This window comes from Syngnathus acus, chromosome 22 (genome assembly GCF_901709675.1).
Source record: "Syngnathus acus chromosome 22, fSynAcu1.2, whole genome shotgun sequence".
NCBI classification, from domain to species: Eukaryota; Metazoa; Chordata; class Actinopteri; order Syngnathiformes; family Syngnathidae; genus Syngnathus; species Syngnathus acus.
Genome location: NC_051106.1, coordinates 4,787,909 through 4,815,392, shown reverse-complemented (window position 1 = coordinate 4,815,392; position 27,484 = coordinate 4,787,909). Strand labels below are relative to the sequence as shown.

General features: G+C 41.5%; 7 protein-coding genes across 13 annotated transcripts; 3 read left to right on the top strand and 4 right to left on the bottom strand.

The window, feature by feature from the left end:
- Positions 1-404: 404 nt before the first annotated feature.
- On the bottom strand, positions 405-6,289 carry mlh3 (mutL homolog 3 (E. coli)). Its single transcript, XM_037241765.1, has 12 exons — positions 3,849-6,289; positions 3,491-3,592; positions 3,326-3,405; positions 3,149-3,253; positions 2,784-2,853; positions 2,632-2,700; positions 2,453-2,561; positions 2,025-2,184; positions 1,884-1,907; positions 1,346-1,424; positions 1,119-1,270; positions 405-1,030 (listed from the first exon to the last, which is right to left on the bottom strand). The coding sequence occupies exons 1-12, from the start codon at positions 6,058-6,060 to the stop codon at positions 959-961; spliced, it is 3,234 nt and encodes a 1,077-aa protein (XP_037097660.1). The 5' UTR covers positions 6,061-6,289; the 3' UTR covers positions 405-958.
- An 81-nt stretch (positions 6,290-6,370) lies between these two features.
- On the bottom strand, positions 6,371-7,431 carry acyp1 (acylphosphatase 1, erythrocyte (common) type). Its single transcript, XM_037241791.1, has 3 exons — positions 7,353-7,431; positions 7,108-7,189; positions 6,371-6,728 (listed from the first exon to the last, which is right to left on the bottom strand). The coding sequence occupies exons 2-3, from the start codon at positions 7,186-7,188 to the stop codon at positions 6,513-6,515; spliced, it is 297 nt and encodes a 98-aa protein (XP_037097686.1). The 5' UTR covers position 7,189; positions 7,353-7,431; the 3' UTR covers positions 6,371-6,512.
- Positions 7,432-7,564: 133 nt separating this feature from the next.
- LOC119116427 (serine/threonine-protein kinase Nek9) lies at positions 7,565-14,463 on the bottom strand. Of its 4 annotated transcripts, none has more exons than XM_037241766.1 (23): positions 14,023-14,463; positions 13,480-13,657; positions 13,360-13,415; positions 13,190-13,260; positions 13,021-13,126; positions 12,769-12,900; positions 12,566-12,676; positions 12,389-12,453; positions 12,204-12,254; positions 11,936-12,128; positions 11,590-11,734; positions 11,316-11,516; positions 11,149-11,195; positions 10,905-11,072; positions 10,703-10,811; positions 10,470-10,631; positions 10,230-10,397; positions 10,087-10,146; positions 9,817-10,004; positions 9,569-9,724; positions 9,188-9,292; positions 9,067-9,120; positions 7,565-8,922 (listed from the first exon to the last, which is right to left on the bottom strand). In XM_037241766.1, the coding sequence occupies exons 1-23, from the start codon at positions 14,206-14,208 to the stop codon at positions 8,740-8,742; spliced, it is 2,895 nt and encodes a 964-aa protein (XP_037097661.1). In that variant the 5' UTR covers positions 14,209-14,463; the 3' UTR covers positions 7,565-8,739. The 4 variants fall into 4 exon arrangements, with proteins under 4 accessions (XP_037097661.1, XP_037097664.1, XP_037097662.1 ...); XM_037241769.1 differs by having other exon boundaries at positions 10,093-10,146; XM_037241767.1 differs by having other exon boundaries at positions 10,911-11,072.
- A 1,745-nt stretch (positions 14,464-16,208) lies between these two features.
- Positions 16,209-20,257, top strand: LOC119116544 (CD209 antigen-like protein D). 2 transcript variants are annotated; one of them, XM_037241991.1, is made up of 11 exons: positions 16,209-16,379; positions 16,574-16,663; positions 17,068-17,325; positions 17,403-17,566; positions 17,650-17,786; positions 18,038-18,585; positions 18,809-18,901; positions 19,119-19,379; positions 19,450-19,613; positions 19,697-19,824; positions 19,917-20,257. In XM_037241991.1, the coding sequence occupies exons 6-11, from the start codon at positions 18,504-18,506 to the stop codon at positions 20,080-20,082; spliced, it is 894 nt and encodes a 297-aa protein (XP_037097886.1). In that variant the 5' UTR covers positions 16,209-16,379; positions 16,574-16,663; positions 17,068-17,325; positions 17,403-17,566; positions 17,650-17,786; positions 18,038-18,503; the 3' UTR covers positions 20,083-20,257. The 2 variants fall into 2 exon arrangements, with proteins under 2 accessions (XP_037097886.1, XP_037097885.1); XM_037241990.1 differs by lacking the exons at positions 18,809-18,901; positions 19,119-19,379; positions 19,450-19,613; positions 19,697-19,824; positions 19,917-20,257 and having other exon boundaries at positions 18,038-18,198.
- Positions 20,258-20,395: 138 nt separating this feature from the next.
- Positions 20,396-21,793, top strand: LOC119116543 (CD209 antigen-like protein E). Of its 2 annotated transcripts, none has more exons than XM_037241988.1 (6): positions 20,396-20,529; positions 20,598-20,699; positions 20,801-21,064; positions 21,131-21,294; positions 21,366-21,502; positions 21,570-21,793. In XM_037241988.1, exons 1-6 carry the CDS (start codon positions 20,427-20,429, stop codon positions 21,727-21,729), a joined length of 930 nt encoding a protein of 309 aa, XP_037097883.1. In that variant the 5' UTR covers positions 20,396-20,426; the 3' UTR covers positions 21,730-21,793. The 2 variants fall into 2 exon arrangements, with proteins under 2 accessions (XP_037097883.1, XP_037097884.1); XM_037241989.1 differs by having other exon boundaries at positions 20,419-20,529; positions 20,601-20,699.
- A 116-nt stretch (positions 21,794-21,909) lies between these two features.
- LOC119116542 (CD209 antigen-like protein E) lies at positions 21,910-23,927 on the top strand. The gene is made up of 6 exons (XM_037241987.1): positions 21,910-22,049; positions 22,142-22,258; positions 22,621-22,872; positions 22,954-23,117; positions 23,220-23,356; positions 23,687-23,927. The coding sequence occupies exons 1-6, from the start codon at positions 21,959-21,961 to the stop codon at positions 23,826-23,828; spliced, it is 903 nt and encodes a 300-aa protein (XP_037097882.1). The 5' UTR covers positions 21,910-21,958; the 3' UTR covers positions 23,829-23,927.
- On the bottom strand, positions 23,881-27,173 carry ttc8 (tetratricopeptide repeat domain 8). 2 transcript variants are annotated; one of them, XM_037241985.1, is made up of 15 exons: positions 26,986-27,173; positions 26,782-26,802; positions 26,541-26,661; positions 26,412-26,475; positions 26,181-26,340; positions 26,010-26,099; positions 25,887-25,931; positions 25,715-25,800; positions 25,512-25,599; positions 25,304-25,414; positions 25,098-25,237; positions 24,844-25,018; positions 24,650-24,772; positions 24,469-24,552; positions 23,881-24,334 (listed from the first exon to the last, which is right to left on the bottom strand). In XM_037241985.1, the coding sequence occupies exons 1-15, from the start codon at positions 27,097-27,099 to the stop codon at positions 24,218-24,220; spliced, it is 1,539 nt and encodes a 512-aa protein (XP_037097880.1). In that variant the 5' UTR covers positions 27,100-27,173; the 3' UTR covers positions 23,881-24,217. The 2 variants fall into 2 exon arrangements, with proteins under 2 accessions (XP_037097880.1, XP_037097881.1); XM_037241986.1 differs by lacking the exon at positions 26,782-26,802.
- Between the last annotated feature and the right edge of the window lie 311 nt (positions 27,174-27,484).

Below are 27,484 nucleotides of genomic sequence, written 5' to 3'. Positions count from 1 at the left end.
ACGATGGGGCTTTGTCTCAAGTTTCATCATCATACGTCTGCAATTGGTGATTGATAAGATACGTTCATGCCGATTGTAAACGTAAATGACAGCTTTATATTGGGGGGGGGGGCGTGCATTATTAATACACACGTGACCATACATTTGTTCAGGAATGTCATTGGGTGCGTTTTGTCATTCAATCCGCACGTTTCCCAGCCATCATTTCCAAGACAATTATGGGGGCGAAGAACACTGTTTGATAATGGATTCGCTTTGTTGCTTAGTTTTAAATGAAAAATAACGGAGACATTGTATTTGTTTTGAAGTGAGAAGAGAAACGTGCACGAAGGAGTCACGTGAATGGAAGACAGGCGGAGGAGGCGAGCATCCTCCTCCTCCACAAGGACAGACTGCTGTTTTCATTCTCGGTCGACATATTTAATGGTTTTTGGAGGCAAAGTGTGTCGTAAAATAAACAAGGTCATAAAATAAACAAGATCTGCGTGTTTACAAGTAAATAATTGGCCAGTTTACCACTATGTCTTTATTGTATCATGACCATAAATGGACTATTTCAAATTAAATTGGCCCACCAACATATACAATATTTGGTACACCATTATATTTTCCGACATTCTGAGATAATTAAAGTTATGAGAAGGGTATTCAGTTTAAAATGTGGTTATTACAGTGCAGTGTCATATCCAGATTATTTTAAGAGGTGACACATCTCACTTGGTGACCTTAAGTGCATGCAAGTGTACGAGCGCACGTGTACATTCACATGCTCTTAAGACACTCTGTAATTTTGAGAAGTCATTGTTTATCATACCATCTTTTGTCAGGGATTCATAAAATGCACAACCTTGCTCAACACACGCAGAATACAATATATATATATACATATATATACACACACATATATATATATACAAATACATTAGGAAAAAAATGATTTCATGAAGTTGCCACAAAATTACCTATTCCCATATAGTACCCATGCTTTGTACATTCTTCTTAACTTTCCAAGGTTGGGTTTCTGAGGTTCCTGTGAGGAGAGGGGGGCAAGAATGCCTAGTCATCGTCAAATGTGTCTGGCGGGCACACTTTTTAAGAGCACTTCTGCAATCCAGTACCTTCTGGTTGGGCTCCAAATGGAGGACATCGACGAGCGGCGCGATGGATGGGCGGCCGTGGGCGCATTGGAAGGGCAGCTGGCAGGACGACAAGGACGCAACCAAGCTTTGGCACTCGTCTCGATTCAGGCTGTCGTTGAATTTGATGGCGCCTGTTGGAATGGGCAGGGCTTTTCCAGTCTGATGCTTGGAGCCAAATGATGATGAAGACGATCATTTAACCTTACCGTGACACGCGAGCGAGGCGAGGACTTTCAGCACCGTAAGTGGTAGGGTTCCTTTCACAGTACCTGTGGAGCGGAGTAACTAACACAAACAATACAGTTCAACCTCTTAAAGGTGATAAAAGTCAACACACCCCTGTTTGAATGCCATTTTTTTTAAAAAGATTTGGTACTAACACTGACTACGATTTCAAACTGTTCATAATTCCCTCACGTGTTGGTGAGATTTTATTCCGGTCTGATAAAATCAAGGTTGAACTGAATAGTTATGTCACAATTTTAAATGGCAAGTTTGGCACAAAACGCACATCTGCTCATCACAAAAAAGAGCAACATGCCTATAGAAAAAAACATTATTTTCTCCTCAAGGTGAAACGCATTATGAATAGTTTGAGAAACTATTGAGTGACAGCACAGAACTTTCAGGCTTCTAAAAAAAAAAAAAAAAAAAAAAGAGCTTCATTTGGAGTAATCAGTTCAACCTTGGGAGGTTCAACAGTCCTTTTAATATTTAAACAAAGTGTGGACGCTTCAATTTTACCTCCATCTGCTCTTGAAGGTAATCCTAAAAACACACACATACACAAACCCTGGTGAGTCATTCATCTGAATGATTTTTTATTTATTTATTTTTTAACACTCCGGTGTTAAAAAACAGAAATGCCAAACACAAATGCCATACCTCAACAACACGCTTGATAACCGACGGTCTCTTCCGCCGAAGCTCATTATTTTCTTTTTCCACGAAACAAATGGGCACCTTGCCTACGAGAACGTGGTCATCATGCCCAAGTGTGAATGTCACTTCCAGGCCCAAGCTCCGCAAATGAACCTGACAAGACCTGGTTGAGAAAACAAACGTTGCCTGTTAACATGTAGCGTTGACCCACATGCCCAGTCAGAGTGAAAATGAAACACATTTTGAAGTTGGCTGAATTCACACCAAAAAATGTAAGTTCAGGAGAAGCACTTCATTTGTAATATGTTTTCTAAATCCCTAACAGAAGGATTTTCTTTTTAGTTTAAGGCCATACTGCCCAGCCCTATGAGGTTGGCATGTGTACCTAATAAAGTGTCCCTTTATTGTGTGGCACCTGTAGAAATATTCACCTGAGCAGCCTTTGTTCCTCTTCTGTCACACGGATGTTCAGAGGCGGTAAAATTGTGGATGAACACAACCGTCTCTCGCCGGGTGCGTTTGGGTCGCCTTCAAAGGAATCTGAAATGGCAGCGCTGGAGTATCACTTACCTGTTGTATATTGAGCGTAGCATGTTGTCTTGTTCCGTACCTGCGATTAGGTTTTCAAGACGCACTCTCTCATGTGCAGCGTGCTGGTCCAACAGTACTAAAAGATTCCCTGAGAGTTTAAACCAAATAAATATGAGAGGAGGAACAATAACAACAAAGAAGCATTAAAAAAGCTAAAATGATCTTCCGTACCTTTGCTTTGCGTATCATCACTTGTATTGATAAGGCACGCAAGAAACTTGTTATCAACTTGATTGAGCACCTGCAAATGTAAATTGCTTGCTGGATTATTTAGGAGATGGTACTAAAACCCTCTTTTTTAAAATTAACTTGTCATTTTAATTTATGTATTTTGATCGAAGAACAACAAAGACCTTCAAGACACCAGAGAACTCTTAATTTTTAAAAAAAAATTCGGTCATTTCTTATGCTATTTTATGTCTGTACGGCGACCTTGAGTGCCTTGAAAGACGCCTTATAAATAAAATGTATTATTATTATAATAAATTGTGGATAAAGTATTTACTTGAGAATACATCCTCAAATTTAGGACCTACCTTCATAGAGTGTATCATGTCTTTGGAGAAGCGGTACGGAAACAGGATGTTGTGGATCTTAACGGCAAGCCCACTAGCTTGTCCGCTTGAGATATCCACTCCGACCTTTTATCACAAGACACCACCAGTATTAAAAATAAAAAGATCCAATGCAATCAGAAATAGACACCGGCTTACCTCTGGAGGACGCACAAACACGGGGTTGCTCCACTTTGAGTACAAAGATGAGAGCGAGTTGGAGGTCTTGACATTGTCACCTGACAAAAAAACAGACAAACAACAAAGGCACACTTATGCAGCACAATTTATGAGCACTCTTTCTTTGACTCAGTGGTTCAGTACCTGCGTCATCTGTCCCCGCGATGAGCACTCTTTCACCTCTGGGTTTAGGCAAGAAGGGAAGAACTAGCTCTGCTTGGAACGGGTAACACCTGTATTCCGTCCCTACAGTACCATACAGTAAATACAACAAATAGAAATAAAGGTGATTTGAGTTGTTTGAATTTTACTTAACCTGTCAAAAACTGACTTGTATAGGTCATAGGTCACATTAATGGTGGATTTTTTCTTTTTTTTACATAAAAAAAACTATTATTGAAACAAGGATGTCTAGACTTTTTATGTCCTTCATATCTATCTGTCTGAATTTCTGTCAAACAAGGATGATCGCATTTGTACTGGAGCTCCATTAGTGACTCACCCGTTTCAGAGACGACGCTAACAGCCATGTTGGTGATATCAGATGTGCAGCGGGCTAGCGTTTCTTCCATTGGCGGTTCCTCGTATTTGCTAAGCCCTGTCACTTTGTTGATGTACACCATTTTTCCCATTTGGGTATCAAAGTGACCGAGCCAGTCGGTGGATGTTGCCGTCGTGGTTTCATCACTGGGCTCGGCGGTGGTGTCCGCCTCAAGGCCATTGTTAATGCAATCTTGGGTACTGGTGAGGCCGGAATTATGTGGAGAAGCACAACTAGGTGCTGCTGTGTCTTTTTTTTTCAGGTGGTTAAGTTTACCGGCTAAAGATAGTTTTTCCGAAGTGCCTTTTTGCTTGGTGTACACTAACTGAGACTGAGGAGCTGAGCTTTGGGGGCCATCTTGTCTGCATACTTTGGTTTCTTTGACATCGATCTTAAATTGTTGGTTCCGGGAAAGAAAACCATTCTGGGCATCTTCTACTACGTTTGGCTGACTTATTTGAGCATTAACCTGACTCTCCAGCAAGGTAGGATTTTTTTTCACAGATTTTCCATAAATTCTTCTGAACTCATCAAGCGATCCAGACTCCTGAGCCACCACTTTGGGAACTTTTGAGGGGACGGCATCAGAAAAGCTTCTTAGTGAAGATGCATCATGGAGTGTGTCAAGGGCGATTTTGTGTCTTGAAGGCTGATGATGAAATTGCGTCCTACTGTTTTGGGGAGCCTCCTGCAGACATTTGTGAATGAATGGAGATAACGCACGAATCTTTCTGTTTGGCTTTTCTTCTCCCCTTTCATCCTGTGGAACAAGAGTTGTTTGACTGTGTGACAAATGAACACTTTGAGTTGTTTGAGATAACCTTATCTCCTTTTCAATGTCCAGAGATTTACTAAACGTGGGCTCCGCTTCCTTGGCAACATCAACAGGGTCGTGTCTAGTCTGATCAGCATGTCCTTCATTTTCTGTTTCGAGCACATTGGATGCAATGTGAGTCTCGTGCTTGCGATGGACGGATTGCGACGCCAGTGTCGGCGCCGATGGACAAATGGAGGCGGGATTAACATAGTGGTCAACACGGGTGTCGTCTTGCGCCACGCTATCCACTTTAAACAACCTTGGCGATGCATTGTGCAAGTCATCTTGGAAGAGAACCAAGTTCTCCCTGCAGAGGAAAGCTTTTACGGCCTCTTCGATGCATAGTAAAACACCATCCCAGTCTTTGAACTCAATTAGGGTTTTGGCGGGCTCGAGACAAATATCATACTCCGAATAGGAACATTTAATATTTATTACATATATTCCGTGGAGGTCTTGGCAGCGTTTCTGCTTGGGGCTCCTGACGACGGCCTTTTTTTCTGGGCTGTCTTTCCTCTGAGTTGGACTGCTAAATCTACGTAGAAGCGAGTTCAGCAGCGTGTGTATGCGTGTCTTTAGAAGCAATCTGCCATTTATATACAAGAACTGCAAGCTAGCATTATAGTGGCCCTCTCTGCCAAGGTAACCCATCACTTCAAACTGGGCACGCGTGTGCTGGATCTCTCCCAGTTTCTGAGCTCGAGCCAGGCTGTGGATCTGGATAAACCTGTGGTAGGTGTCTCTGGCTTTGGGCAGCTGCACTATCATGGTGCCCGTGCAGTCATTGCGCAAGGTGAAGGACACAGTGGGGTGCATCAGAGACATGGCCTCCACCCGGTGTTTGACCTTCTCACCCTCCAGGACGAGGTCCATCCTTTTCCTGCGCACGGGCGTGTTGTGGAACAAGTTGCAAATGATAACTGTGGTTCCAGCAGTTGGTCGAGTAATGTCCTTTTCGAACACATCCATCGCTTTGCCATTCTTGAACATCTTAACAAGTGTCCTGCCTGTGTTTTTAGTCCGGGATGAGATTTCTACAAGCGTAGCCATGGCAACTACACTTGCGATGGCCTCACCCCTGAAGCCATAATACCTGAGATCATCCAGGTCACCAAGTGAGTGACATTTGCTTGTGTAATATCTGTTGCCTACACATGCCATGTCCTCTGCGCTCATCCCGGCGCCGTTGTCGATAACCTGGACCTTGAACGCCTCCAGGTCCATCCGGACACCCACACACGTCGCCCCGGCGTCGAGACTGTTGAGGACGAGCTCCTCGACGCATTGTTGAAGAGAAGGGACGGCGACACCGGAGCGAAGTTTCACCCGAACGTCTTCCGACAGACATTTAATCATCCCGGTTGTACATTTTCACTTGTTTTCAAACGTGACATTTCGCCGTCGCCATTTAGCTTCCTCTAGTCTATTTAGAGTCCTCTAGTCGTGACCGTGGCGTATTCATGGTGCTGTCAAAAATTGGTAATTAAAAATAAAGGAAAAACAAAATATAAACAACTCACGGAAAATGAAACAATGTCAACACCGGAAGCTAAACATTAACCGACTGCCATGCTATTGTGGAAGGAACCAATGGCCTCCCTGTCCTAGCGCGCCACCTACTGGACGGGATGAATAGTTAATTTAAATTGAGAAATAAAAAACAAACTGCGTTTTTTGTTTTATTGATGAAAGCTTTTCCAGATACTGTGGATGTAAGGAATATTCACCTTTTCAATACATGATAGATAATGAATTTCAACAAAGGTCAGACAAAATAAATAACTGCTTGTAGACTAATAATGTGCATGTCATTTTACAATGTCAAAAGATGAGTGATCAAGACTGACAACTGTTTTCTCATTCTTGAACTCTGCCTTGGTAATCTGTGATTTGGGACTCCCAGTGGATTTGAGCCAATGTTTCATTTCTATCACCTTTTTGCGTGGGCCCTGGATCTGCCCTTGCACAGTTCCCGCACTTGTGTTCTGGACCCAACCTACAAGGCCGAGCTTCTTGCCCTGGGTCTGCAAAGCCCAACAGAAAAACAGATCATTTGACAGTCAAATAACATGACCAACTTTACTGCACGCGAAACATTACATATGAAATGTAAGTAATACTACAATCCTCTTGATGAATGTGATTGTACATAAACAAATGACATCAAATGACAAAATCTATTTATTCTTTAAACTTATTTATTTGACATTTTTACATCCACTGTAAATCGTAATGACAGTAGATATTTTTGTCTATATTTTCTTTGAGGTCAGATATTTATATATTTATGTATATGTGCAAATGCGTAGGGGGGCAAGGGAAACGTGCATTCTTGACGAAACGTGACAATGCATTTGTGAATCTGTCTACAAAATATAAGTGCATAACGCACTAAAAAGGTACCTGTGTATATTTCCGAAAAAACACCCCTTGCACTTTTCCAAACACTTCATAATCCACAGAAATCAATTCTCCGTCTGTCATGCTGCATATAGAAAAACACGACACTGATTGATATTTTAACCATAATACATAGGTTGCAGTGCAGCGACATGCTAGCATGCAATATTGTCTAAAATCTGAACAAATGTCTTTACATGCATAAACACGCAGAATTCGGGTTGCTTTGTTGCTAATTAAATATTCACCTGAAAGTTATTCGAATGGACTGGACGTTAAAAACAATTGAGGGATTTGCGGTGAAATCCACTTCCGGAAGTGACGATAATGACGTCAATCAAAAGCGACGGTATCCTAGCAACAAACGTGAGCACAAGCACGTAGTCGAGACTGAACCGCATTATTTGGTCAAAATCGACGTTTTAATCTCCAGTCTGCAGAAACACACGCAAGGCCGGTGTTTGGTTTAATTATATTTATGTATTTTACACAGTACATATACTTGAAGACATATGTATACTTTCCGGGACATTTTAAAGCTGTCAAAAAATATGTCGTAAGACACAAACAAGTTATTTATACAGGTTTTGGTTTCAAAAGCTTAAGACACTGCATTATGCTAAGACAACACATCTTACAGTGGACAGTTAATTGACCAAGTGTACATTAAATATAGATCTCGTGAGTTTATACAAAACAACTGACTAAAGATTGCTGACTATTTCAGGTTGCAAATAAAATAAAAAAATCTTCCCCTTCTAATAAAACGATTCAAGTGTTTGCGTCATAAATGTGGCAGATTTAGCCAGCCACACAAATGGCTAAGAGAAACTGTCTACAGCTACCTTGTCAGTAGTTTCACCAGATATATAAAAAGAATACATGCACATTTTAAAAAACATATTTGCATAAGAACTGGGGTTTCAAATATCGCATATTAGTGAGGATAAGGCAATTAAATAGTTTTTTTTTAAACATTCTGATAAATGAACGGAGATGACAGTCTGACAGTGACACACAACTTTGGTAATTTTGTAATGACTAAGATTTCTACAATTCTTTTATCTGTTGAGTACGGCATTTACGCTATTGACAAGCAAACAAGTGCACTCAAGAGTGAGCGCAGTCTTCTGCCAAGGTCCTGTTTCAGGTTCTGCTCTACAAAGTTTTTTTTTTCTGCCTAATCATAAACAAACCCACTTAACCGATCTGGTTCAAGGCCTCACATTTGCGCTCATAAGTTTTCTTTTTTTTCTGCTGAATGATAGCCGCCAACATGCAAGCACTAAAGCCTCAAGGTGACATCACTTTAAGTAAACAACGGTTGCCAGTAAAACGAGGACTTGAGATTCACATTGTGGATGGAATAACACTAAGATTGTCTGACGCCTCATGTTGAACCCAGTCAACATGTCAGTCTGTAGGAAGCCTGTGTGCAACATGTGCACGAGAACAATTGTGCATATGCAATAAAATAACACACACTTTGTTAAATACCGTATGTAACAACACGAGAGGCTTGTTAAGGTATGTGAGGCAGTTGTTTTCTATTCTCACATTCACCGGCCTGATGAATTCCGAAAATGCAGAGTTTCGTCACATCCCCCATTGAGAAGGGCATTAGCAAGCTGGACCTCATAAGCTGGACCCTGCAGGTCTGCCCCCATGCGGTGTGAACCCAGATGCTCGTGCTGCTCCCCCATCGTCAGGTACGTGACCGTCGCAATGGTTGCCGTTATTGTCACACCTAGTTTCCAGCAGCGATAGCCGGTTGAAAGCTGCCAACAATCTCTCGTTGTCCTTTTGCTGGTCATTGACCTACAACAGTGGTGGGAATAACACATCAACCTTATGATGGTGGTCACATCAGATACTCCCTGACTTTCCGAGACATTTTAGGATGGCTTTTTATTGCAGGCAGCCAAAGGCACATCTATGCTATGTTGCAACTTGCAGTCTTACCTGCTTCTCCAGCATCTGGATCCTCTTCTCTTGCTGAGTGACCATCTCTCGCAGCTGTGAAAGAAATTTGTTGTGTTAACAAGGCGACTTTGTTGACACTTGTCGCGGGCTGGTGCGTTACCTCTGCCACCTCGCTACTTGCTCTGCAGCACGTGATCGAGTCCCCTTGGCTGAAGACGACGGCCTCCTCGAGGCCGTTAAGTTTGTCATCGCTTGCTCGCGTGCTCTGTGGAAAGAGTCCACCTTGACATTATGACGCCTCAAAAGGGCACACGTTTAATTTTGCAGTTTGAGCAGAATAGAGCAACCATTTTTTTTTTTCAATAGGGGGACGTCATCAATGGCACTGGAGGATTTTTCTTGTGGCAAAAGAGCCTGGCTGTCAAGACAGCATTAGAAGTTTTGAAATTGCATTTGAAGAGATATATTTGTTTTAATGTCTGGCCATCTTCAGACTTCAGACAGTCAAAGAGAGAGTAAAGAACATGGTCATTAGCATTACCGATAGGTCATGCTCACTGCTGACAGCTGCTGCAACAGCCTTCAGGTCCTTCAGCTCATTATACGGCAGAGTGGTACTCTCTGAGAAAGATGGCAGCTCGTCTGGAGGAATATCTGACTCATCAGGTATTGGGATAAACTCAGCATCCTCAAGCTCCTGTAGGAGGCATAATCAGCAATAGATGCTTCATGTGAATTTATGTGAAAGACAAAAAGAAGGGTCACGTACAGTTAGGATTGTGAACAAACCTTTCTCAGCCAGAGAGGACACGAACTGTCTCCAGTCTGATTTGCCATCGACATCATTGGCGTTTCCAAATTGCAAGCATCCAGATCAACCTCCACAGTACCCCCGAGGCCCCTGTCCTGACACTCCGTCTCGGAACCCGGCTCCATTTCCAGATCCACGGTGGCTATGGAACCATCCTGTCCAATCCCTACAATTGACACACAAGCAAACAGTGTTTACCGTATAAGCTTCCACACAACGTTAAAGCGAGAACTAAAAAATCTATTTACCACTACCAACTGACAATCCACTGCTGTTCGAGCGAATGGTCTTGGAGTTGAGCACTTTTTCTGCAAAGAGGCGACAAAAAACATCAGACAGGAAGCTAGCAAAGCCATTGACACCACCAAGGCGATGATCTGAAATGTCGAACCCATGATGATGATGGTATGCCAGTTACGACAAGAAAGGTCTGGCACGTGGTGGAGGGATCCAAAGATGGGCCTCGGCATGGCGGGACAAACCTCTGAACCGAATCCCTTGTCAGCAGGCATTCCGAGTCGCCCGTTTCCTGCATTTCCCCATGCGAAGATCTGATTGTCTACAAAAAAAAAAAGATGGCAACTGTTCACAAACGTCATGTCGGTAGTATTGTACAGGTATGTGCTCTTACCCTCCGTTGCTGCGATTGTGAAGCCATCCCCACAAGAAACTAATTTGACGATCTTTCCCCCAAATGGTCCAACCAGGACTTGCACACCTTGGTGTTTCTTAAAATCTTTGACACCTAGCTGGCCGTACTTGTTACACCCGAATGTGAGGAGGCGACCACGTTCTGTGAAAGCCATTTTAAGGATGAGCCTTCAACAACGACAGATACAAATTTGTGTTCTTTTGTCACAGTACCGTCAATGGCGGCTGTATGGTTTCTCCCTGGAGCTATAGTATGGATGGCAAAGCGTGACAGCTGCTTTGCCAAAGTCAGTGTTGTGGTATAAGGGATGGCCTGGTAACCCTGAGGTGAGAGTGAAACAAATACGTAGTGCTCTGAACATATCCAAATAATCAACACAATGGCTTTTCCTAAATAATTGGTTGGATTGCACGCCAGTACCTCTCCAGGGTGGTGTTTGAGACCGGAGAATTCTTGGTTCAGACCTAGCTTGTTGAATTCATTGTTCCCACAAGCTAGAACTTTGCCAGTGTCTGTCAAGAAGAAGGTTCCGTCACTGCTACATGACACAGACGAGATGGTGGCGCCTTTGGGGAGCTCCACCTGAGGAAAACAGATTAAATGTCAACGCATGCCAAAACAGCGATTACAGTCAGGGACTCGCTCGCGCCAGTCTTACTTGCATTGGAGAAGAAAAATCATCCTCACATTCCAAACCTAGTCGCCCTATAAATAAGAGATAGTATTGTATATCAAAGAGGCTTCTGTCGCCATCTACTGGTTAAAATAATAATTACAAAAACACATTTTGGTTGGTGGAAATGTAACAGTATCACTGGTCCATACCATACTCTCCACAACCCCAGGAGAAGATGTCTCCACTGTGGGTGAGCACCACCACATGGTTGTCTCCGCAAGAAACCTGACGGACCGGCCGCTCCTCAAAAAACTCCAGAAGCACCGGCTCCAGGATCTGCATGCCCATGACACCCTCCACACCGATGCAGCCGTAATAGTCTGAGCCAAACGTGTACATTTGGTCCTCATCTGCAGAAGAGAGCCGGTTATTAAGCAAGTTTGTTCATTTCTAATGCCCCCAACGGGTGGGTCGCGTGCTCACCAGTGATGCAGACAGTGAAGTCAGTACCGCACGCCACCTGTCGGATGGCCTTTCCCTGGAGCTTCTCAACCCTTTTGGGTTGTCGATAGGAAGCTTGATCTCCATGCCCCAGTTGGCCCACCATCTTGGTGCCGCCTTGAACATTCTGAGGAGCACATGATTTTAAGGACTTCACCTGAATGAGTGCATCTGCTGTTTTGTTTTGTTTTTTACAGTGCACAATTTCCGTTAGCCCCCCATTGGCGTTTTGCATTATATGTTAGCATTAAGCTAGCAAACGTTCATTGGATGATACACGTATCGTTTTTTGTTTTTTTTTATACAGGGGTTGACTGTTCAAACTTACCGCCCAAGTGTACAGTTCTTTTTCCACCGTCACCACTGCAAAGTGACTCTCTCCAGCACATACATGTTGAGCACCGCTGCCCCCTTTAAAAGTGTCCAGTTTCTGGGGCGTGAACTTGCCTCCGCCCCAGAAATACACCTCTCTTGAGCGTGTGGTCACCACGGCAACAGGGGTCTCGGTGGCTGTACTCAGCCTATAGACGAAGAACAATCAATTGGAAACTCCTAGGATGATAGTTAGGTGATGACAGAAGAAAAGATGAGCTTACTTTGGTTTCTTCATTGCAGAATTCAGCAGGGCGACTCGCTCTGCAAGCTCCCTGCCAGAGAGAAAAGTTGTCAGATGTTTGTTGTGCGGTAAACTATGGGCAAACTATACCACAAAAGTTACAATTTGAGAAGAGGGCAAATACTTCTTCACAGTTTTTTTATATAAAACCTAACTCTCACTTACTGTCGGCAACAGGAGAGGACCGGCTGGTCCAGAATCTGCTCAGCTGTTGGTCTCTTTGCAGGATCCTGTCACAGAAAAAAAAAAAAAAAAATCATAAAAAAAATAATTGTAACATCCAAGAAAGCGAGGCAGACTTTTTTGTACAGCTAATTTACCATTTTAAACAAATCCACTCACTTGATTAAGACACTCGTAAATTAGCTTAATCAATTCAGCTCCATAAACATCCCGGTTCACATCCATAGTCCAGTTTCCCTGAACTATTTTTACACACAGGTTGAGAGCATTCTGCAAAGACACAAATTGCATCACCATCCTGTCAAAAACTAGACATTGGTATTTGTAAAGCGTTTAAATAAATACATGCATGTGAGTCTTACCGTAGCATCAAATGTTCTTGTAAGAGTTAAGACTTCAAAAAGCACACAGCCCATGGCCCAGATATCAGATTTGAAGTTGTACTTTGCTCCCTGGCACAATTCTGGCGACATATAATATGGAGTTCCCACGCACTGCACATACATAAAAGTACATTAGAATTACACGCAAGGCACCCCAACCTTATCTTTTTCGTAAAACTCGTGGATTGTTAATCTCCAAAGAACTATAACTCTAGCGTGATACAAACGCACCGTTTCTGCCATCGAAAACTCCGAGCCGAGTTTCTTGGCAAGACCGTAATCACCGAGCTTGATGAGGTCAGTCTTGGTCAGGAAAATGTTGAGCGTTTTGATATCCCTGCAGGGAAACAAGGGCGATGATGGATCTTAAACAACTCACCGTTTTATTTTAGTATCTCACCTGTGTAAAATGCCAGCTTTGTGAATGTGGGCCACGGCCGAAGCAATCTGGTACAGGAACCAAATAACCACCTGCAGAGAATATAATGGTAGAGATGAAATGTGTGAGATGCTTTATTTGTATTTGTGTGTGTGTGGGGGGGGATTCTTTTGTATCTGATCTGCTCTTACCTCCTTATTAAAAAGTTTGCCCTTCTGTTGGACGATTTTGTCATAAAGATTTCCACCTGTGGTGACAACGTTATTTAGCCTTCGGTCAAACTTGGTGTCAATAAAATCAGCATCTCTTACCATTGCAATATTCAAGCTCAATGAGCAGAGTGTTTTTGTCTATGAAGTGATTGAAGTAAGCAATGATGTTGTTGTGCTCCAAGATGGATAGTATTTCGATTTCATTCATGACATCCCTGCGCTCACGTTCAGAGAGCGAGTTCAGGTCCACCTCCTTCCATACAACCAGGGAGTTGTCCTGAGGAACAAAGAGGGAGTTAACTGCAAATAATGCTTATCTCCATGAGCATTTTTTTTTTAAATCACATGAGTCACCTATTAATGTTGAGTTCTTTATTTGCTTTATAATGTGACATCTATCACTTTGTTTTAACAGTACCATTTCTCTTCTATGAGGGCAGAACAATAAAAAAATAAATCTAATTGTGTAGGATTGAAAGCAGGGATGAATATTTACTTTTATCTATTTGATTAGAATAATTTAAGTTTTCCCCTAATTCCATGGAGTCTGTTATTGTTGCCTAGCAACGTGATGACTATCTTTTCTCCAGACAACAGTTGCTAAGTAAGTAAAGTGGAGTGAAGTAGAGAGGATGAGCTCACCTCGGTTCTTCTGTACAGCGTCGCTTCACCGAACGCCCCCCTCCCGAGGATCCGGATGGGAATGTAATGCAACTTCTCCTCTTCGCCATTAAACGTGGCTGACGTTGACCGCTCGCTCAGCACAGACCCGCTGGCCAAATCGGAACTGAGCGAGTCGAAATGTCGCTCATACTCGGCCAGTGACATTTCTGTGTTAGCCACCAGCTGCACTGATGGGAAAGAACACAAACAGGCCTGACTCGAAAACTCTTTCGGCAGACTCCTTTCCTTAAAGCGTCACCAGTCAGACATGTCTTGCCCACCGAAAATGAAAAGAAACTATTAAATGTGTAGCGACTACAACCGGGGAGCTAATATACCTGCAAAATGCACAATATTGGAGGGGAAATCAACCGAGAAGGCAAAAATGCGTGTAAGTTCTACAAGAGTCAAGCGTCACAAATGAAACAACGAATTCGACCAACTTCATTTCAACTTTCAAAATAAAGGTCTTCCGTTTAACTTGCCTGTTTTTTATTTTACGACGGAAATAAGAGAAACGTATTTCCTGTGAAGCCGGTAGCGCAGTTTGTTTAGCGTAGCGCGTGCCAGACTTACAGCGCCACCAATTTTAAATCGTGGTAATGTGTTTTTGAAAGAAGACTAATGTGTATAGAGCTCACACTTGCTGTCTGAAAGGAAAAAAAATAGAGTAAAAGAAACTCTTTTACTTTGGTACCAATAAAAAAAAAAAAAAAGAACAGATTCTGAAATGTATTTTGCCACAAATCTTTTTTGGAGAAGACTGCAGACTTTGAATACTCCGTCCGTCCGTCCGTCCGTCCATCCATCCATCCATCCATCCATCCGTTCGTCAATCAATCAATCAATCAATCAATCAATCAATCAATCAATCAATCCATCCATCCATCCATCCATCCATCCATCCATCCATCCATCCATCCATCCATCCATCCATCCATTCATTTTTTTTAAATAAAGCCATGGATGGGGAATATCTTGCTTTTCCAAATTTGTCATCATCGTCAATAATGTTCCCTGGTTTGTGTTTACTTTTTAAAAATGTTTTGTCATCATCAGCATTGAGTCTATTTTAACAAAGGAAGGAGGAGAAAGTTTTCAAATGTAAAAACAAAAGTGAGAAATCAGACTGATAATAAAGCGCTTAAAAAGAGCAGGCACCTCGAAAATTATTATTATTATTAATAGAGCACTAATTATTGTCGGCTCTTCATATTGTATGTGACCATTATTATTTTACGTCCACTAGATAGCGACATTACAGGGTCTTTTCTTTGGTTCCATTCATCTTAAATCAATGCCAAGTGAAGATTACCAGTAAGTGAATCCAAATATTTACACATCTTGAACCAACTAGTAGACATGTGTCTCGCACAAATGCCATCCTTATCAAGGGTATTGAACAAATGCCGAAACAGCTTTCCATGAAGCGGAGGCAAAATACAATAACAAGAATGTTTACAACTGGATCATCCTTTTTAGCCCTGATGGAATTTTTTAAAAATAATTCAGGGGAGCATTACATTCATGTAAATGTTGCAGTTAGAATAGAATAGAATAGATCTTTATTGTCATTGTCACACATGTACAACAAAATTTAAAAAGTGCCACCACACAGTTGTACTTCTTCTTTATCCTGACGTTTTCATTTTAATAAACGGATGTTATGCAAGAGTCTAGCATGCTATATTTGCTGATGTACAATATTAATCTGAATTACACAACAATACCAAAAATACTAAATGAATCACAAATATTTTTGTCTCTCAATTCTCCCTAAATATATACAAAATACCTTTATTCATCTCTTGAGGCAAATTTCTGAGCCCAAAGCATATTCATAAATTAATTATAAATCATACTTTATGTACGGCATTATAATGTTGCCATTTGGACATTATGGCTGGAGAAAAGGTTTGGTTCCCTCATGAAGTCTGCATGTTTCCCTTTTGTTTTTGTTGGTTTGTTGTTAACCCTTCAGACGCATATTCAAATTGTTAATATTATTACTATTATTATTAATAATATAATATAATATAATATAATAATATTCTGCCAATACTTCTAGATATTTTTCATATATAATTACATGTTTGTCAACTGTCCCGATGTAAAAGCCACCTTTAAAGCATGTGATCCTGGGTGAATAATGCGAGCGTGGCTGGGGTTAGGGTGTGTATAAGACAGAAAGCAAACACGCTAGTATGCAGTTCCTGCAGCAATGGAGAGTGAGCCGAGAGCTACTGAGCACACTGTATCTTATGCGCCTAAGTCATCTCAAGTTTCGTTCAACCGCAGCGGACCCCCTCGTTCACACTATGGATTGTTTGGGCAAGGTACAGTGCATTATTTTCTTCACTATTACTCAGTAATAATAGTAATTTAATCCTCTAGCGTATGGAAATTAAATGAATTAAAAGATGTAGGTCTTGAGAATCACCAGTTTGTGACCCACTGCAGTCAAGTGCTGAAAAAGTGAGAAAGTTTGATGTGACGGTGGATGTGATTTCTATGGTTAACACTTTCACAGGCGTAGAAGGACGTAACCGCGTGGTCATCCTATGTCTTGGATTTCTGGATGTCATTCTGCTCATCATTGCTGTGGTTTTCAGAACCGGCTGTGAGTGCAACGACCAAAACAATCATGATTGTGAAACCTTTTTTAATTCAAGTTTCAAGTATCTAGTACACAAGTGTAAAAAGAAAGCTAACCACTGTAATAAAATCAGACTTGATGAAGTCAAAGTAAGTTTCTGAAAATGATTCAAACTTAAAACTGTCATGCAAGTGTAAAAAGAAGTTAACCGCTGCATTTTATGTGTAAGTTATTGGGGAAGATTTCTATGTGATTCTCTTTTGTTCATTTATTGTCACTTTTGCCATATTTTAGTTTTTATTATGTTATCCACCAAAAAACTCACCCATTGTCTGTTTCATGTCAAACTTTTGGTGAGGAGTACTGCAGAATATACCAATACATATTTTATCATGCGTCCTGTTTTTTTTTTTTAAAAGATGCCTCAGTCACACAACACTCCAACGCAAATCCCCAGCCGGCTGCACCACATCTCATCGCTGAGCTGGACCTTCTCTTGGGCAACCACAGTGATGCCATGGTGGCGATGCAAGAGGCCGTGAACGCCTTAAATAAAGCGACCAGGAGTCATGAAAAACTGAAGGGGAAAATAAATGAGCAAAAGACCATGAATGAGGTTTATCAGAGTCAGCTGGAGAGTCTGCGCAGAGAGAGGAAAATCCTGCAATTTAACATGTCATCTTTTGGTATTTTATCATTCTAAATAGTTCTATAATTTAGTTTTTCACTACTCTGTCTAACGAAACGTGTTTGTATCCTTTAGAAGGCACCTGTGGCAAGTGCAACAAGGGCTGGACCTATTTCAACTCATCCTGCTATTACTTCTCTTTTACGAACTCATCCAGCACTCATACCTGGAAGGACAGCCGAAACGATTGCATTAATCGTGGAGCAGATCTGATCGTGATAGATTACCCGAACGAGCAGGTGGGGCGGAAACACAAAAGTGGGAAATTGCGTACAGTATGTAAGTTGTTTTTAAATGTTTTCCCTCTTGTTTGCTTTCTTAGTCATATGTGAATCATATCAGCCAATTCCTGAACAATAGATTCTATTTGTGGGAAAAGGCTCAGTGGATTGGTGTCACTGAGGGGAAAACGGAGGGTACTTGGGTCTGGATAAATAATGCAACGGAATCAGAAGAAAGGTGACAAATGCAGTCTTTGTTCTGTTTACCTATTGAGTACCGTAATTTTCGGACTATAAGTCGCGGTTTTTTTTCATAGTTTGGGTGGGGGGGCGACTTATACTCAGGAGCGACTTACATACATATATATGGGTTTTTTTCACTTTTTTGGGCATTTTATGGCTGGTGCGACTTATACTCCGGTGCGACTTATAGTCCGAAAATTACGGTATATTCAGGACTTGAATGACCTCCTGGTTTATTTTCTTAAGGTACTGGAAGTCTGGAGAACCCAACAGCTTTGAAAAAAATTGTGTGGCTACGATCTATTCGCCAGCTCAACCCTGGGAGACTCGCTTCGTTACGAGTTGTGATTTAAATTATCAGTGGATATGTGAAATGGCGCCTAAATAGACTGCACCAAAAAAAAAAACAGTAATCATGAAATTTTAAAAAGCAAGCAACACTTCTTGTGATTCTTTGTGTTTCTTTTCACTAGCCTTGAAAATGGTGATTTCTTCCACAAACAAAGTGATAGATGTTTTTGTCTTAACTCTAACTCACAAAAGGAAATACTCGCTTCCCCATATGAAAAGTTTCTCTTCTCTTTTCCTCTCCCTGATCCTGCATTCCTTCTCATTTCCTAATCTTGACACTTAATTTCGATGAGTTGATACTTGTCGTGAGATAAATAGTTAAGGACAGAGAAAGTAACAGTGACAGAAGGAAAGGGGAGAAATGACTGATTTGGATTCAAACAACGGATTTAAAACACTGGTTTCTCAAAATGACGATGACGTGGAACCAGCTAGAAAAAAAGGTAAACTTTTTTTTTAAAAGAGGCCTTTTGAAAATATGACTTAGAACTTTGTTTTTGGCAATGTGAGATGATAGAATATTATGGAGAAAAAAACTAAAACAAACATAATAGGTCAGAATAACAAAAGTAAAACCAACTAATTGCTGAATTATTCCTTGTTCTTCTCATAGCCGCTAAAGAATATGAAATTACCATCATGCTAAATTACTGTCTGTCATTTTAGCCTCCTCTTTGCTACTTTACAAAGCAGCTATCGCGAGCCTGGCGATACTTGCAGCCGTTTTACTGATTGTTGACATTCTCCTGGTGATCCACTGTAAGTAGCGTGATAATACTTCATGTTGTTTTGTTTAACTGCAAAGCTTCTTTTTATCCTCATCAGAATCACTCAGGCATCATGAAAATATAGCAGAATAATGAAACTATTGTTTTTTTTTTAATCATTGGTTAATTTGGTCATTTCTGTATTTTGCCAAGTCACAGTTCCATTGCAAATAAAAAAAAAAAGAAAAATATTTTGGTTGTCCTTGTAGATATCAAGGGTGGCAATACCCACCGGTCCATTGATGACACAGAAAGTATCAAGAAAGAGTTAATCAAACTCGAGCAATCATACAAGTTTGCAGTTCGAAACCTGAGCGATGCCGAGAAGAAGCTGGAGAGTGAAATGAGAAGACAAACACAAAGCAACTGGGAGCTTGATCACCACAAAAGAAGGACTAAAGACTATGAAGTGCAACTTGATACAATACTGAAAAACGTCTCAAGTCTAAAACTTCACTTAGCGCACACTGGTGAGACCCATTTCATTTTTTAAAATCAAATGACCATTTAGGTTTGTTTCACCAACTGTTTTGCCAACAGAGAATGGCTGCAGGCATTGTCCAGTCGGATGGATTTTGCTGAACTCTATGTGCTACTACTTCGCCTTGTCTCCACTTGATGGCAAAAAATCATGGCGACATGCTCGACATTTCTGTCAAATACACGGCGGTGATCTCATAACCATCGACAGCATAGAAGAAGAGGTGGCATGAGCACAATTTGTTTCATATTTGCAAACAAATCGTATCATGTTATAATAATATTTGTAACATTCATGTTTTGTCAGATTGCAACCATGAATTACCTGAGAAATCGTACCGGTCCGTCCATGAATTTCTACAACTTTTGGATTGGATTGTACTTTAGCAAGGAAGGACTTTGGAGATGGGGAGATGGAAGAGATTTGATTGAAGGGTAAAGCAGATGACATCACCAGCAGCTCATTTTATATTTAATAAGTGTACTTGGAACTTGTAATTGTGGCACATCTTTGTTTTTTGTCTTAGGTACTGGGCCGACGGAGAATCAAGTGATGAGGTTCAGGAAGACTGTGCAGCTTTATATAGCACAGAAAACTTCTTTCGTGCTTGGATTAGTATCCACTGCACAAATGTGGCCAAATGGATTTGTGAACAAGACCCAAGTCCCAACCACCTTAGACAATACAGTTAAAATTGATATTTTAAATGGGCAACCTTTCCAAAAATCGAGACATTTAAAAAAAAAAAGGAACCAACTAAAATTAGCACAAATAAATGTTCCCAACATTTTGTGTTTACTGTAACTGTATTACAAAAAAAAAATAGTGATTGCTTAAAGTCTGTCAAAAATGCTGAATACAAAAATCAAATGGTGCTAACAAAGTGTTTGCAGATTTTGTTCATTTCACCATACAGAAAGCTGATCATGTTTTCTACTGTTGCTTTAATTGAACCTGTGACTCCACAAAAACACACACACACAAAACCTTATCACTGGTTGACCTGATCAATATGCGCCACTAGCACAACCGTACAATGGAGAACATTCAGTCACAGCCAGAGCAAGTTGAGGAAACTCCAGCGGAGCAAAACATTTCAGAAGCGTTTCGCACTAATCGCGCTCAGAAATTTCATCAAGGTATCGATTTTTTTTCAATTTCCCTTGAATCTTTTAGCAAGAGCAAGATTATCACGATGTGTTTATAGCAGGAGCCGGATCTTCGATTCTACACCACAGGGTGACGCTTGTGCTTCTGGGCTTGCTTAACGCGGTTCTTCTCATAGTCGCAGTTGTCCTCGCCATTTACTGTGAGTAAAACAACACTTCAGATGGACTTTTGAGGAGCACCATGAGTCATCATCAAAAATCCGATCTAGAACAATCTCATTATGTGTTTCGTGAGCCTCAGGTGCCAACGCCAACGAAGATCACCTCCTGACTCCTCATTCGGCCGTCTCGTCCCTCATCATCGAGCGTAATTATCTCCGCAACCATAGTCACATCCTTAAAGTGGAGAAGGATGCTGAGGCAGATTTAGTCAAGGAGCAAACCAGCCACATTCAACTCAAGCTGCAGCTGAAACAGCAGACCACAATGGCTGACACACTTTGGAGCCAGATTAAAATACTTCATACTGAAAAGGAGCAGCTGGAGGCCACAAGAGCTCTTATTGGTAAGTATCAAACTGTGGTTCAGTATCGAGATCATTGAATTAACCATTTATCTGCCCTTGCAACAGAGCAAAACTGCGGTAGATGTCCATCGGGATGGACCCTTCTTAAAACAACCTGCTATTATTTTTCCCTCCCCGAGTCCAACGACAAAAAAAACTGGCCAGACAGCAGAGCCGACTGCATCGGTCGAGGCGGAGACCTTCTAGTAATCGACAATTTGCAGGAACAGGTAAAAAAAAAAGCGAGATATCATTTTTAACATTACAATAATAAATTATACTCTGGTTGTCTTTCTTCCAGGTGCTTATAAATGAAAATGCTCCAAAAGTAACCAGCAGCTCGGTATGGTGGCAGAATGGCTTCTGGATCGGTTTACGAGATATCGAGTCACAGGGACGATGGACATGGCTAGACAACACGTCTGCCATTGAAACCGGGTGTGCACCTCGTTGATTTATAATGCATTCAATGCAATTTTGTATTTTAATTGATGATTTACTCCAGGTACTGGAGGAATAACCAGCCAAGCACCACTGGACCTCAGACTGGCAACTGTGCAGTTTTATATTATTTTAGCGACACCAGAAAAACATGGTTCAATGGGAACTGCCAGAACCAACTTTACGACTGGATATGCGAGATGGTGGCAAAGCCCCCCGAGTAGACGAAACTGAAATTTCAAATGATGTAAAATGTCAATTAAACATAAATGCATCCATAAAACTTCAGCGTAATCAATCCGTCTAGTTTTTTTCATCCACTTAAAAGTCTCTTTCTCCATGTCCCGTGTTAATATTTACCAAAAGGAAACTTTTCTGTTTGTAATGTTGCGCACACGGGGCAATGTCCTCCCAAATATTCCCGTTCCTGCGGCTCTCACGAGAACAGTCAACATGGAGGAGAGCGTCTATAACAAACTAATACACCAGGAGGACCCGAGTGGGGAAGAACCGCCGCTCCATTCAAACCAGGAGAAACCACAAGGTATATGAAAAGATAAAACACCCATCTATTTCTATTTCAATGGTTTAAGTGACAGAATTTTTTTTTTATGCTTTCTTTGCTTCTCTGTGGAGTTTCTTTTTCAATGGTGAGACCCGCTTCCAGTTGGACCTCTCACAGAGTGCTTGGAATCACGCTGGCTGTGCTTGCCGCTGTTTTGCTAGCAGTGGATATTGGCCTGGGAGTCTATTGTGAGTCCCTATGAGCCTGTTCATTTGATTGTAACAAGCTGGAGGTAACCAATAAAGGGAGAGTTAAGTAAAAACAGAGCGGTTAAAAGTCATGTGATCAAACTTTCATGATCAGACCGCGTCGTCCCTTTAGCACTTTTAAGTCTTAACTTATTCGAAGGAGTTGTTTTTACGATCTGTCCAGTCTCTTATTCATTTTAGATTTGCGTCAGATTCGTTGCTCAATTTCAGGCAAAAGGTGAATTTAATAGGAATTTCAATTGTTTTTTGTTTTTTTAATTGTTTAATAATAATCACCCCTAATTAATTTATTGGAGACTATGTTTTGTGATTAACTGCACTTTTTTTTCTATGGCGACAAGACAACAACCTCACGGACGAGTCTTGGGCAGTGATAAGCATCAGCCGCGAGGTGGCCGCGCTGAACACGGCCTACGAGGCCGCCTCAAAAAGACGTACTGATGCCCAAATGCGTTTGACACAAGCGATTAGACAGCATCAAGTGATCAAGTGGCAGGTGGAACATCAGACTAAAAGAAGCAGTGACTACAAAATGCAGGCGGCTATAATCCAAACAGCCATTACTGTCTTAAAATCCCACATACCGATGATAAGTAAGTATGACCTATTTTTTTTTTTTTTTTTTAAGCGACTCTTCGTCACCACAATATAAATGTAATCATATCTTTCTGCAGGGGAGGGATGCAGACACTGTTTACCAGGATGGACTTTAATCAACTCGGCATGTTACTTCCTTAGCTTCTCTGACACGCACTCCCGCAGTACATGGCAGGAAGCCAGGGAGTTTTGCAAAAAGCAGGACAGCGACCTTGCTGTGCTCGACAGCTCCGAGAAGCAGGTGAGATAAATGTTTATGGTATCAGTGCATCAAAGCGACGTTTGTTATTTCTGGGAGTAATAGAAACGTCATGTGTATTTTTAAATGCCACGGCCCTGTCAGCTGACAATAAATCAACTGATAAATCTTCATCGAGACCCGTTGAGATCCATTACCCAAAGCGGCTTCTGGATCGGATTGCGAGATGTAGATACCGAAGGAGTTTGGAAGTGGCTGGACGGAACGAGACTGAATGAAGGGTAATGCTTATGTGATGTGTCCAATCAAAGTCAAAAATCGGGTGACATCGTGCCATTGAATCATGTGACCGTTCGAAGGTGACAGCGTGATTTGAATACAAACGGTGCAGCATAACCGCAGCCCAGTTAAAAATCCAATATTGCCCGTGTGAACGACTTTAAGTTTAAAGCCATTGACTTTAATGAGCTTAAATAAAAATGGATTGTTTTATTAACACAGGATTTAATATCCTCTTATTTAATAGACCTATTCGACCCGAAAATTAAAATAAAGAATAGCTAGCTATGAAATAATTTTAATGATGAACAATATGATGTCATTTGTTTCAGCTACTGGGATGATGGCGAGCCCAATAATGCAGGCAATGAGGACTGTGCAGCCACTTACCCCAGGATTAATCCCTTTAAGGGCTGGAATGATGCACCGTGTTCTCACAACCTCAAATGGATTTGTGAAATGTCAGCAAGTTAGTGTGTTTTTCCTCCATCGATTTATCTGTATTTGTTAAGAAGACAGAAAGTCAAACATTTTTACAATTTATCTGATGTATTAATAAACTACAAAAGGAGATCAATCAATAAAATATTTGTCTCTACTACATACACATTACATGTTTGTACATTATGTTGCCAGTTGCTTTAAAATACTTATTTAAATTAGTTATCCAAGTTATACACAGGGCAGCAACGTTAAACAGTTACAAATGTCTGTAAATTTAAATTTACAGTTTTGAGCAACAGCCGGTTAATGAATCTTCTGTTTATAACACACATGAAAAAAATATCTTTCAAAACTCAAATATTTTAGGAAGAGAAGTTTTGAAGACCCTTTCTATGCAGTATTCAAATCAATCCGACAGATCACAGAGCCGCAAAATGCTGGCGAAGTTGCACCAAGAGCTGCTGAGTGTCGACGTGCTCGGGGAAGGCTTCTTCCGATTTTTGAGCCGCCATGTAGCTGGTCTGAAGGTCTCCGATCTGGACACGCAAAAAAAAAAAAAATTCCAGAGTTCTTTTCTGATTTAAAGAAGATTTTTTAAATAATTTAAATAAATGTTTAAATTTATAAATTTAATTTTTAAATAAATCAAAATATTTTTTAAATAAATGACCTTTTCGGAGAGGATGGACAGATTGTAGTGCGGCTCATACATGTGAGGTGACAATGTGGCGGCCGTCTGCAGGAAGGCTTTCGACTGAAGGATGGAAAAATAATTCAAGTTACTACAATTCTAAACACTTCATTGCTGCTTCATTCAAGAGAGCTGCCTGAGATTCAGTTGAAGCGTTTACCTGTTCAACACGACCTTTGCGGAGCTCCAGCACTGCAAGGTTGTTGTAGGCTTCAGCATGGTCATTACTAAAAGTCAACGTTAGTTTAAAACATTGGTAGGCCAAAGTCAGGTCTCCTATACCCTGCAAAAACACAACACTTTGGGCTTACATTTTGGCCATATCCTGTACATTATTTTATTCGTTCCACACACCACGGCGACTTGTCCGACGTTGTACCACACGTCGGCCAGCTCTTCGTCGTTGGCCGCCAGGGCCAGAGCTCGCTCGAAAGACGACAGCGTCATGTCGTACTGCTGCGCGTAGAAGCAGCACAGGCCCAGGTTGTTATAGAGTTGACAATTATACACCCCCATCTGGAGAAGCCGCCTAGCAAACAAACAAGTGGGTCAACTCTATCTTCATCATCATCGTGTAACGTTCACGACGTGAAGATGTTTTATCCGACCTGTAGAAGCGCAGCGCGATCTCCGGTTGATCTGAGTAGAAGTGATTGCTGCCTATACAAGCGATGGCCTCCACGTGCGTGTTGTCTTGCTTCAGGACCTCCTTGTAGTACTCCGTGGCTGACGCCATGTTGTTCATCTCCTGTGACAACACCGTCCGGCCTCATGAAGATGAGTGGACCCTGCGGTTCACGGCGACGAACCGTACCTCGTGTATGCGAGCGATTCCCGTCAGGAGGGTGACCTCGCCGGGAAAGTGGTCCAAGCCATGTTTGAAGAGGTTGAGGGCTGTTATTGGTTGATCCAGGCGCTGATAGAGCTAATGAGGAAATGTAAAAGCACAATTACTGATTCAACTCATTTATATACTTATTAGTTAACCTTGGGTTGTGGTGTTGCACATGATTTATTTTTACCTTGGCGAGATAGAGGTATGTATCCACCATCTCTTTTTGGGTGAGAGCTGATCGGAACTGTTTTTCCGCCTCTCGGTACAAACCAAGCCTGCAAATGTGAGACGAATTCAAATTTAGATAAGGCACTATCTACAATTAAGAGCATAAAACACCAAATATTTGAAGTGGCAGCCTCAATAAAAGAAGCTAAGACAAGAACTTGCCTGTAGTAACATTTTCCTAGCTGGACTTTCCACCACCAGTCTTTGAACTGAGCCTGCTCAGTTGCTTGGGCGGCCAAATCTAGTGCCTGTAAAAAAAAAAATCATCAAAAATATCAGAATACAACAATTTGGTTGCTGACCAGTTGACTAGCAGTAAAACCTCACCACTTACGTTTTTTACATCATTTTCATGATGGAAGATGTACTCAAAGAGTGTCTGAGAAAGGGAAATTGAGGTTATTTAAACAATAAAAAAAAAAGGCTTTTAGGCAAATGTGCAGAATATACATCATACCCTGGACAGATTGGGCTTTTGGGAATACTTTGCCAGATTTAGCCTTGACAGGTTTATAAACGGTCCCTCTGGATTGGTTAACATTGAAGCCTACAAAAAAAGTGAAACACAAATTCTACAATTTATAAACCTGCCACCCCCCAATACATCACACGAGTCATGTGAATCCACCGTTCCCAGACGAATGAATCGACCCGAGGCGCTGGTGACGGGCCGAGCCGTACTTGCGGTGCGTGGCATCTTAATGGCCTGCTCCATCGTGCCAGGACGTCCAGACTGCGTGTTGGGCCTCACAAATCCTGTAACTGGACGTCCTGACTGAGTCATAGGTCTAGAGTTTGGTAGAAAAACATTTGATCACATGAAATTTATTCATAATAATTTGATTTGGACCATTTGTACCTGACAGCAGGTGTTGGACCACCCCCGTGACTTGTTCCAGGTAGTCTCAGAGAAGTTCCAGGACCTTGAGAGGAGCCAAGTTAACGGAGAATAGTTTCCTGTCAACACAGGCTCTGAGTTGATACGCACGTGCAACCTGAGCAATGGCATTTTCATCCAGCATCATCTCAGCGATCCCTTCTTGATCGACATCAATTTCATCAATGTATACCATCTCTGTAAGAGCTCGTGTTTTTAGGCTCCATGCAGCCTAGGAGAAGAAGAAAAAAAAATCACATGAATACCTCGTTACCAAACACTGATCGGACTGATGCTTTGATAGAAAAGGGATGTTGGTGATGATGATGATAAGGTAGACAGTTATTGTTACCTCAGAAACAGAAACAGAGTCCTAAGAGAGCATGCATGGAGGGTAAATATAGAAGTTTGGAGGACAGACATGAATAAAGAAATACGGATTAGGAAAAAAGGTGAAACGTGAACAATGTTGACTAATTAGGCTTTAGTCGCATTTCCTGCAAATTAATAGTAGAAGAAAGCAAGCAGGGTTGTGCTAGCTAACTGCAACACAGACCTGGTCATATGGGCTGTCTTGCAATAGTTTGGAACAAATTTCAGAACACTGCTGCAGCTTTCGCCTCCTGAAGTAACTCCACGCCAGGAACAGAGGGTCCATCGTCACCTCCATTGCTTTAATCGGTTGGTCAGTAGAAATTTGTAAAGCGGTGGGTTTGGAAGGTAGAGGATTATGGCGGATCCAAAGCTTCCTTTGTTGCTATGATACGACTGACACGGGGCGGGTCTTTATGACGTCATTTCCTGTAGAAACTAAAAGAGAGCATTTTATCAGATTGTTTTTGTACTCGAACGTAGATTTTGCCATATATTTATATTTTATAATATATTTGACCGTCTCCCTCTTTTCTCATTACGGTATTAATTTTTGCCTTTTTATGCAAACGAGAAGGGCGTGTCCTAACCTAAACAGGGATGGCGCTACGCGGGGGGCCAAGGGGGGCTGAATTCCCGTCAGGAATCTGTTTCGCCCCAGTTAAGCACCCCAAGCATTTAAT